Source organism: Gavialis gangeticus, unplaced genomic scaffold, assembly GCF_001723915.1.
Source record: "Gavialis gangeticus isolate Ggan-Ray unplaced genomic scaffold, GavGan_comp1, whole genome shotgun sequence".
In the NCBI taxonomy this organism is placed as follows: domain Eukaryota; kingdom Metazoa; phylum Chordata; order Crocodylia; family Gavialidae; genus Gavialis; species Gavialis gangeticus.
In genome coordinates, this window is record NW_017729013.1 from 709,076 (window position 1) to 720,698 (window position 11,623).

Sequence of the window (11,623 nt, forward strand, 5' to 3'; positions counted from 1 at the left end):
TTTGTTCTAATTTGAAATGTACTTGATTTGTTGGAGTTTGAATTTGGTGATTTAACATTTTAAATAGTCATGCGATGTGTATGTGCTGTGACTATTTTGGCACTCCAGTGTAGCCTTTGTTTTCCTGGGAGTTACGTAGGTAAATTCAGTTGCAAATGATTCACAGTTTTAAGTGGTTGTTAGTAGCAAGGCAACATGATATTTTTCTATCACTTTTGCATTTAAAGAAAGGATTTCAAAATTTGATCATGTTGTCCTGTAAGGTTGTTTTTTTCATTTGAAATGGTTCCTCCTTTAAGCACCCGTTTCTGCTTTAATTTGCACCGATTACAAACTCACGTAACTACATGGTGGATTCAGTATAATACTCTTCATTAGCTAGCATAGATGAAATAACCAGTGGGTCTTAGACTGACCTGTTGGAAAATTTCTTTCCTTTTCTATTCCCTCGAGAATACAGCTAGTAGAAACCTGGAGTTTCCCTTCTTTGTCACTCTGCAGTTTCCTGAATCAGAATGAAATTCTAAAATTTCCCATGAAATGAGAATTCTGAACAAGAAAATTGTTCTGAAAATGTTGACACAATCTTTATTGACACTTTACATTTTGATTTATAGTTAAAGTGATAAAGTCAAAATGAATCACTTGGAGAACTTCTGATAAATTTCAGTTAAATGGCAGAGGAACGTATCGCTTTGATCAGCTTTTTGCCAACGGAGAAATAAGTAGAAAATGGTCGGCTGTCTTCACGTTAGAGCAAGTGATTCTCAGCCAAGGTGCTGGGGTACCTAGGAGTGCCTTGAGATCCTTTGGAGTGTGTCCCAAGCTATGAGGATATAAGCAGATAAGTGCAGGCTCATGCTCAGTTGCTACCTGACTAGTCCTTCACCTCCACTTCCTGCAGTATTGCCAACCCCACCATGTCAAAAATCATGAGATGACCCTTAAAAATCAAGAGATTTGGAATGTGAGTCATGAGATGCTATTTTTGAAGTGTGTGTGTGTGTGTGTGTGTGTGTGTCGGGGGGGGAAGGGTTATTTGTGAAGATGTGGAGCCCTGGAGAGGAGCGGTCCCCGCACACCCTGGCAGGATGTGGGGTATGGTGGGTCAGGAGTGAGGGGCAGCAGAAGGACTGGGGGTGGGGGCTGTATCTTGGGAGTGGGACAGACACGCAGAAACATGCACACAGCCAGCCAGCCACGGCTTTGTTGCATGACTTGTCCTAACCCTGGGGCCCCATTCACCCCAAACCCACTGCCTCCCTCCCTCCTCCCTCCCCATGGGGGGTCTCGAGCTGCCCCCCCGGCCTCTTCCTTCTCCCCTTGCCGCTTCCCCTCCACAGACTTATGAGCTTGACACTGTATCCCTGTCAGAAGAAAAAATCCTGAGATTTGATCCCTCTATCAGGACATCATGAGTCAGAGTTAATTTGACTTGGAAATCAGGAGTCTTGCGATTTTTTTTTTTTTTCTTGAGAGTTGGCATTACTGACTTCCTGTCCCCTCTGCACGGAGGTAAGCACTGTAATTAATAAGTTGGTTTTTGAAAAGGGGTGTCGCTCAATGACAAAAGTTTTGGAGAGGTTCTGTGAGTCTAAAACAGTTGAGAACTTCTTTAGAGCGTACCCATTTAATTGATTTGATGAATCAGAAGTATACACATTAAATAAGGTTTATTATTATTATCTCCCTCTCTTGCCTACAGTCACTATTTTTTCTTTCTTGGCACAACTGGCACTTGGAGGATCCCTCTGCCTTTATCACTTTGATTCAGGTGGATTCTAGCATTTTAACTCTTGTACCAATGCTAGATTCATCTTTCTGTCATGTTCTGTAGAAATGTTGTAACCTTTATAAGAAAAGGCTCAGAGTGACCTTTTGTGACTACAGCAGACCTTGTTGCTGTTGTACGTGTTGATCAAATCTCGAGCATCTTGACGGATTGGGACCTAAAAAGGCATTGGTATCTTTAAACTGCTCTTTCATGTAGTTTCAATGGAGAGTCTTCCTGAGGTTTATTGCAGCTGAAGTGTGGGCAGACTGTTGGTTTTACCTTTGACTGTATTAAGGCTCAGAGAGAGCTGTGCAGCTGGGATCCAGCTTGGGTGCATAGATTTAGTGCCGAGTGTGGAGCAGCCAGGGCTGCGAGCAGAGCAAGCTGCATCTTTGTGGTGTCTCTGAAGGGCTTGTTGCTGGCTGGCACAGAGTTGCATTCTTTCCTGGGAAGTTATTTTGAGTTTTGCCATTGATAACCAGGTAACTCTGGGGAACCCCCCGACCTGTTCTCTGCCTCAGTTTCTATGTCTGTGAAAAGGAAATGCATATTTGCATTTTTATTACAAAGCACTTTCTGATTCTTGAATGAGAGGTGCAAGAGGAAAATATTCAGGAAATCTGCATGCCAATTTACAGCTCAGCAGAAGAGAAGGAAGGGACACAGATGCTTTATAAAGTTTTGGAAGGTTCAGGCAAATGAAACTTTTCCATTCAAATGAGAACTTGATTTGAGATGTCGTAAGGAAAGATTGGGTGTCTGCCATGCTATAACAATAGGCTTGTCTTCTGGAAAACTGAAAATGCTCCAGTCTCTGTTTGGCCTATATGGCCTGCAGATGTTAACTAGATGGCCCATGTCTGAATTGTTAAACCTTTTGTTCCATAAGTAGTCTGAAAATTTCGAGTTGTCCTATATTGTTCTCAAATTATGTTTTTCTGAGCCTAATGCAGAGCTGTGGCCCACTGCTTCATGTCCTGCTGGCGGTGGAGCTAGTTCATATTTTCTATGCAGGTTTATTAAAAGGCATTTGGTCAACTGTGCTTAAAATACGTGTGTCAAATATATTATGCAAAACTGAACCCATTTCATATTGCAAGCACTCTACAATGCAAATAAGCAGTTTAAATACCTTTCACTACTTTAATTGACATACATATGCTGAAAGGAAAAAGTGTGTGCTGTATAGTTTCACCAACTATACTGTTGGTATGTGTTAGGTCAGTGAGACAGGGCCTGTAATATTATGAAATTCAACAAGCTTGTTGCTTAGGGATTAATAACAAATAGAGAGGTTTAAACTTAATATTGACCCCTCTGATCAACATTGTAAATTTCCAGTGTATATTTTGCACTCAGAGCTCCCATTGATGTCAGTCTCGCCTGGGGAACAGAAAGAGTATAGTATATGCGACAGAGATCCTGCCTTGGACAAGAGAATTTTGCCCAGAAGACAAATGGTATGTCATATGTATTAGGGCAACACAAAATCTGTTTATAACAGTTGTAACATCTGTGACATCTGTATCGAAATACTGCAACAGGTGACGAGTCTGCTGTTCTTTGATTGTCCAGAGCCAGGAGACTGGATCTGGGTATCTCTGAATGCCCTTGCTGGTGGTAAGAGGCAGATAATTGGGGCTTGCTGTATCAGAGCTGAACGATACTCATTCTAGTGTTTTTACTCTTTAATATTTACCTAAATCTGCTGGAACTGTTGCAAACTTCATTTGAATAATAGATTAAAAAACAATCTCTAGGACTCCTAAACTTCAAATCTTAAATTCCTTTATTGATCACTGCCTAGATCACTTTTTGATGTTAGGTATTCTGAGATGGCTTACAGTCAAGACTGATTTCCTCTAACATGGTTAGACATATTCTATATTGGAACATGTCCCGGAAAATATTGCTAGATTTCCACTTCAAAGCCATGTATTACAATTTGTGATATTGTTAATGTGACTTGTGTTGCTTAATTCCAGGAGCAGTTATCTTGATAAGCTACAAAATATGTCTATTAGAGGATTGAAGAAGAAACAACCAAAGACTTTTAAAGTCAAAGTTGTAACAATGGATGCTGAAATGGAGTTCAGCTGTGAGGTAAGTTTCCTATGCATAATCCCAGAAAGAGTTAGAATCTGTATCTTCCTGTTACCACGGTCTGACTTTGAAAGCTCCAAATAGAACTACAAACAGCCTTGAGGGGAAAAGTAATGGATTATAAAGAAACTATGTGGCTGAGGAGGATAAGAGTGAAGTTATGAGCCTGATTTTCCATGGATCTGCACTTTGTACATTCACTTATGCCTGTGCAAAATATTATCAAAACAGAATGGTAGCTTTTCACTCGGCAGAGATACAACTGAATAGGCAGATGTACAAGAGTGGTGAAGAATCAGGGTCATTGGGTTCAAATCAGAATTCTACCCAAGCCAGTAATGTAGGCAAGGCTTTACTCTCCTACGTGCCACTGAACACCTGTGTGAAGCAAGTTGGGTGGTGTCAACTGAGGTCCCAGTGGGCAAAACCCATTTAGTATTTGTTGCCCGCAGAGAGGCCAGAGACTGAACGGATGTGCAAACAGAACTTCCCTCTCCTTTCAAATGGCTGTTTAGCCTGGCTCAGTTGCTTAGGGCATGGAGCTAATTACACCACGGTCACAGGCTTGATCCCGGTTGGACTAAATGATCTCTTGATTGTAGGACTAAATTGTATTTCTCTATGAAACTAACCCCTGTGATAGGTCTCCTTAACTTTAAGATGAAGGTGTGCTGAGAGAAGGAAGCTTATATTGCCATTGAGCCTGTCTTTGTTCATAGAGGTCATGATGAGTACAATTTAATGTATTCAGGATGAATTTTAAAATTTTTATCAGAATGTGTTGGTGGGTGGATATGAAATGACAATCACACAAGTAAAATCTGCCTGTGATGGGCATCCTTTCCAGTTATTAGTACACTGGTTGTTGAAAAACGTATGTTATCAGAAGGCAACAGACCATAATTACGTTAGAAACTTGTACATTGTGCACCTTTGATTTAAATATATTTAGTAAAATCCTCAAGCTGACTCTAAAATCAGTATGACTGGAGCACAAGAGTATAGAGAAGTGGCATTATACCAGGTGGAAGCTTCAGTCTGATTTCAGTCTTGGGAACATTGATATGTAAGTGGGTACAAATGACAGCCCTGTACAGTGTTATTTTTGGCTGTTTCCCACTGACTCAAATGAAAATTGTGTGCGCTCAGGGTCTGCTGGAGCAGGTCTTAAGAGCTTTTGTTGTACAAGGTCCAGGACGATACCTCCTTAAGTTGGGGGCTAGGGTTTTATCCTCAAAAAGGCCCCTGTTGGCTTTCTGGGTCTAAGCACTGGATCTATACTCAGGTATAGCTGTTTGAGGCAGAATTATCCTTTTAGAAAGTCAGACCTCTCATTTTCTCTGGGGAACAAAAGAAATTGATAAATCTGGACATACAAGCCAGTTCTTTACCATTTAAGTCTCCTAAATAAAGTGGATCAGGGAATCTTGGCTGTAGAAAAGAGAGGCAAGGAGCGCCACAGGCAGAAAATAATACATCTCATGATCGATCACTCATGGTGAATTGGGCTGCACTCTTGAGATGCAGAGAAAGCCAATAGATCACTTGATTACTCAACTATAGGAAAAGGAGGTGGGAAAGACTCTTTTGAGCATGACTGTTTTTTTGGGAGACCTGACAGTCTTGTGTCACAAATGAAGAACTGGCAATCCCATATACTTCTTGGTTTTTAAAGGCTATTCCATGATTAAAGAACCCAGTTGCAAGTGATAGGAGTCTGTGGCACACTGATCAAAATAGTTTAGGCAGGGTCACAAAAGTAAAGGGCTTGGGGATATTATTTACAGCTCAGGTCCTCACTAATAAACTGGATGAACTGGATTTATCCTCCTGCTTTCCGTCAAATGTTGGTTCAGTTGCTAGGATGGTTTCCTTCTCCCTGTCTAAATATTGATCTTAAGTTTTTGGGGTTTGTTTGTTTGTTTTTTTTACCATGAGGTCTTCAGTGGCTGGCTCATATTATTGGACAGAAACACTTTTAATATCCACCCAAATAGGTAAAAAAAAAAAAATTGTGCAGTCTTTTCAGAGAAAAAAAATGAAAGTGTGCATCTGTGAACTTCAGGACCCTTAATAAAAGCCTTCTTTCCATAAGCACCTATGCTACCTAATCACCCTTACTAATGATAGAGCTAAATATAGATTAGATCATCCATTTTTTTTTCTGGATGCAGCAAATCATGATTCTGTTATGGGCTGAATCTTACTTCTACTGAAAAGGGTGGCAAAATTTCAGTGACTTCAAATGGCAGTGACCTACATAATTAAGGTGCCAAGATTGTCCTTCATGTGCTTTCATTGAAGTTATGGGCGGATTTAACCTATGACCATCAGGCCTCGCTGCTTTTCTGTGCAGTCCCTCCTTCAACCCCCATTTGTCTTTCTGATTTGCCTGATTGATTTGATACTAATTTGCAAATAGTACTGAAGCTTTGTAACACCCTGTGAGGTAAATACTGCAGTTATTCTACATGGAAATAGAATACGTGTTAGAAAAACTAAATGACTTTGTTTTAACTGTTAGATATAAATATCAACAACCTTACTTGAAAGGATGTGAAATAAGCTGACAAATGGCGAGTGAGTTACCTTTCCATGCATTGCAACAGTGTGCTTTAGGGCGCATGTGCTAAAATAATGGCATTTTAAAAATCCATTTTCATTGTTTGTTTTTTTTCCTCTCTAGATAAAGTGGAAGGGAAAGGACTTATTTGACCTGGTTTGTCGAGCATTAGGGCTAAGAGAGACGTGGTTCTTTGGCTTGCAATATACAATAAAAGGAATGTGCACTTGGTTAAAGATGGATAAAAAGGTACAGAAAACAACTGGTCTGTAAAAACAGCTACACAGAAACCTTTCAGCTAGGGCATGTGGAAGTGAGTTACACCTTTAGCCCCAAAAGTAAAAGCTCTTGTGTTTAGTGATGACCTATGATTTCCAGATGTGTAAGGCCAGACGGAATCATTATCATCTGGTCTGACCTTCTGTATAACCTAGCCCACATAATTCATTCGGAGATTCCCTTGCTGCACAGTAGTGATGCTTACACTTACAATCACCAGTGTGCTTTCAGTTGACATGTGAAAGTCCTGCTTTATCTTGAATGCTGATTGTTTTCTACTGTTCATTTAGAAATTGATTCGGAGGCCTTTATGCTCTAGTTTCCCCACTGATTCTGTTTTTCAACAGGTTTTAGATCAAGAAATCCCCAAAGAAGACCCAATTAGTTTCCGGTTTTTAGCTAAATTTTACCCTGAAAAAGTGGAAGAGGAGCTATTGCAAGAAATCACGCAGCACCTCTTCTTCCTGCAGGTGAGGAGAGAGTCATCTAACTATTACCCTTTGCTCTGTTTACCCCACCCTTTTCATTGTTTGCATAGTATTGCCTTTATTCTTGTTGGAGTAGTTTTAGTCCTCCCTGTCATGCTGCAGTGTCTGTGGGATATCCTGCTTTGAATAGAGAACACTCCCCAGGCTGGTATGGCTCAACCTCTGTTGGCTGGACCTGCCTATTTAAGTTTTAGTAGTTTCTGTTCTCCTGGTGTCTTTGCTAACTGTGGATAGTCAGCTGTTCAGATGCACAAGCCCAGGGGCGACTCATACCCAGTGTTTTGGGCAGTAACCCCCCTTACATGTGGAGTCACTATATTTCAGTTTAGATGCCTCTTAAAAAAACCCACAAACAACAAAAAGCTTTGCTTTCCTCCTAGGAAAATAGAAGGTAGAGCAGGGTAGCACCTGAGATTAACTGGTTCAGAGAGGTGCAAACTTTCACAAGAAACAACCTACTTCATTAGATGCTAAGACATCTGACGAAGAAAGTGATGAAAACTCAGGCTTCTGAGCCAGTTAATATAAGGTGTCATCCTTCCCTGCTTTCTGCCTGATTTAGGACTTTACAGCTAACCACCTCTGTGTCTGTAGCAAAGCGTGTGTAAAATTTTCAAGTAGACCTGTGGCTTCCCCCTCCTATGGGAAGAGAAGGAAGAAACATAGCTGAAATAGAAAGTTTGAACATTTCTGTGCATTTCTTAAGTCCCTACTGGTCTTCAGGGCTGTAAATCTTTTTGTGCCCTGGGGTTGTTGTCTGAAGAAAAGAGAAATCAGTGGAGCAAACTGGTGAATACAGCCCCTGCTGCTAGTGCTTGATATGTCCATGCTGTGAAAGTTTTGTGTTTTGGTTTTGTTTTTCATTCTGCTTCCTGGAAGCCGACAACCTGTCCCAAATGGAGGTTTTCAAAACTTGTTTTGTTGGCAGTATAAGACGTCATGAATCCTTTAAGGATTCGGTGCTCAGGTCCCAGTCTGTGAAGGGTCTTTTAACACGTACCCTCTGTACAATTGAACCTGTTGAATTGAACAAAGCCGTTTGGCAAACTTACTGTTTTTATTGGAATTAAAAAATGTTTTTGGTTAAAAAAGAAAAGGAGAAAATCAGCGGTGCTAGCCAGACCCGTGGCTTCAGTCTTCTGGAAATTTATTACAGATAAATTAACATTGGATTGTCTTTGCTCTTCAAATAAGCAAGCAGGCAATATACCCTGTACCGTACAACTGTTTTAAAGCATCATGCTTATTCATTGCACACTATTTCAGTGGTACTCCAAAGTGTTCAGGCACCTGGCCTACCCTTGACTCCTGCCAATCCAGTTAGCCAGTTGGAGTTACCTTCCTCACCACTAGGAAATTAATGGAATCCCAGTGCTCTGGCTGATGTAATGACCCCCGCTCACTGTGACACTCTTGTAGCGGGGATAAACTCTGTGGATAATGGAACAATTTTCAGTTGTGGAGTTGTTGAGGCACTGTTACTAGAGGAATGACAACTGTTCTTTGTTTTCAGACGCACAGTTGTCTAGCTGTGAGAACAAAATTCTTTGGTCAGGACTTCTAGGTTTCATGTCTAGTTTTGTCAATATACTGTGAAATCTTAGATAAGCCACGTATCCTTTCAGTGCCCAATTTTTCCCCTCAAAAAATTAGGAAAATAACACTTCCCAGTTCTGCTCTGAGGCTTTCTGGAGTTCTGCACGTTCTTTAAGTGGAAAGTGGTTAAAAATAATCACTTGTGCAAGATAACTTTCTGACTTTGTTGTCAGGTTGGTCACTCCCATTATATTGTCCTGGAGAGGGATGGGGTTCTTTGGCAACTACTGACGGTGGGCCAAATTCTTACATACTGTATAGGGTTGCCAACCCTCCCAGATTGGCTGTGAGTCTACTGGAATTGGCATTGATCTCCCAGTGACTACTGAAAGCAATCTGGGAGATTTTAACGGGATATTTTAAGAAGAAAAAAATCCCCTGGAATAGCTTCAGTCAGAGTTGGCAACACTAATACCGTGATGAATAAACAAATTTGCTGTGGGGACCTTAGCCTATCTTGCTTCCATCTACCTGGAGCAGAAAAGCCACGCTGTCACTCCATAGTAATTGGTGTATATGGTGCTTCAGTTTTTGGGCAATTATTGAGCGACCCATTGTCCATCGTTCATCCATTCTCTCACCAACTCCATCCCAAGTTTTTTCCTGGTGTATTTGGAGTTTCTGTGGAATACTGCTTCCTGTACAGCTTTTTGACAGATTTCTTTCCTTTTGTAGCAGGACCATGGCAGTTCTGTTGCTTTTTGACCTAGGGATTTCTGTGCAAGGATCCTGGGGTATAGGATAAGATTTGTCTGCATGTCACTTTAAAATATAAAAGTATGTAAGCACACTTGTTTTATAGGTGTGTCTGTACAGTTTTGGAAAATGCCATTGCCATTGTTCCAAGGGTTAATATATTGACTGGAACTGTCTTTTCAAGTGCAATCTTTTGAATCGACAACTTTTTTCTTAAGATATCTTGGAAAGAGATGACAGGCTCAGAACTCACCCTCCCCTTTCTTTTAATCCTGATTTTTGCTTTGGGTTATAGTTTTCCCCCCCTGAACCTGTCTCGACTGGCTTTTGACTTTCAGATATGCAATTAGTGAATTCCTCTCGTTCCGAAGTAGAAAAACAAGACAAAAACAAATTTGAACTTGCAAAGTTTCCTGACAGTAAGAACTTAAGATTGCACCTGGATACTAATACGAAAAACATGTACAGACATCTGGATGCCTACTGATTATGACTTTATAGGCTATTGACACCTTTTAAATATTAACATGGCATGAGTGTTTTGCGATGCCTGAATAAAATTATGCAACTAAAACTAGTTTATGCTGTTTGCAAGAGAACAATTGCTTGTTTATAAGATTTCATTAAAAACTGAGAGACATTTTCTGCAGGATTTGTCCAGAGTCCTTTTCAATTGTAAAAGATGATTTGTGTGATGGAATATGAAAACTATAGCTTTCCAATTTGGAAGAAAAACCTTGTAATTCTTTCCATTTTAGCAGCTTAGAAATGAGTTTCCCTGCACTATAACTCAAATACATATATTGTGCTCACCAGAAAATAAAGTTCTAATAAAAGCCTTTTCTGGACGGTTCATTTCAGTTCACAGGACCTACTGTTCCAATGCATATTTTAAAGATAAGTAAGTATTACCCCAGGTCATTCGTTCCTTCTGTTATGGAAGAATTTAAGGCTGCAAATTCCATTTTTTTTTTTTTTAACTCCTGTCTGTTTATTAGGGTAAATTTGCATGCAAAAGTGGGGGGAGGTCTGTGAATTGCATTCTTCAATTGCCTTTTAAACCATCAAATAAAAATAAGATTTAAAACAAACCTAACTCCATTAGTATATAGCTATATATATTGGCAATCACTCATAGATGAGGACGATTGTCTTCCATGACTGCTTTATCTATGGTTCTCAAGATGGCTGATGAGGCCGTTGCAGGATTGACAGGCTCTGTTGCAACTCGGACTAACGGTTGGTAATTTGCCTGTGCTACTGATAAAGCATTAAAATGGAAGGAATTCTGAACTATCTAACCTCTTACCATTCATGTATGATTCCTCCTTTTGCTCCCTCTTCATTTCTTGCACTTTGACTTTCTTGGGCAGCTATAACGGGCTGCTCATTTGCTGGCTTTGCTTGCCTAGTACAGGTTCAGAGAAGTTAGCCCTTAGCTTGGAATCAGACAGAAGGCAGAACAGAGTTGCACCTTATAGATGAACTGAACTGAAGATGCACCATATGGATTGCAAGCACCGGAGAACTCTATAACCAGGGGATTATTTTTGATAAGATTGAAAACAATTTTATTAAATTAAACTTTGTTGAGTTGATTTTTGTTTGTAAGAAACCTGTATCTTTGGATCTAAATTACCTGTCACTGCCCCTTTAAATACAGTGCTGCAGCTCCTCAGCAAGTGAAATCCAGTATAGCTCTACAGAAGACAATGGGAGTTATGCCAGTTCACAGTAGCAGAGGAGCTAGCTGCCCTTTTTTATAATGCTGAAAGCAAGATTTGTTTATAGCTTCCCTCCAGGATATATGTGCTAAGAGTAGGTGATAAATGGGAGCGGGAGCTTGGTGATTCATTCCACTTATGTGAACGAGGCATGATGAATAAACCTGATGATACTAGGTTCAGAGCTTCACCCTTAAATTTTTCTTGAATTTATGGAAGAAACCCATTCTTATCATTTTAAAGCTTAGGGTAATTTATGGCAGCAAGCAAGCTGATTGCTATATTTTCAATGGATTTCCCTGCTGCTGTTGGAATGATGTCTAATACTTACCTTTGAAACATAATTTCCATTTACAGTTGGGTTTCATAGATTTGGGGTCGGAAGGGACCTAGTAGATCT

At 40.2% G+C, this 11,623-nt stretch overlaps 1 protein-coding gene across 2 annotated transcripts in view; it reads left to right on the forward strand.

The window, feature by feature from the left end:
- LOC109293450 (merlin-like) overlaps positions 1-11,623 on the forward strand; it is a 42,338-nt gene that overhangs the window by 11,767 nt on the left and 18,948 nt on the right. For both annotated transcript variants that reach the window (XM_019511367.1, XM_019511366.1), the window contains exons 2-4: positions 3,760-3,877; positions 6,564-6,689; positions 7,067-7,189. In XM_019511367.1, the coding sequence (XP_019366912.1) occupies positions 3,760-3,877; positions 6,564-6,689; positions 7,067-7,189 (367 nt within the window). The remainder of the gene's footprint in view (positions 1-3,759; positions 3,878-6,563; positions 6,690-7,066; positions 7,190-11,623) is intronic.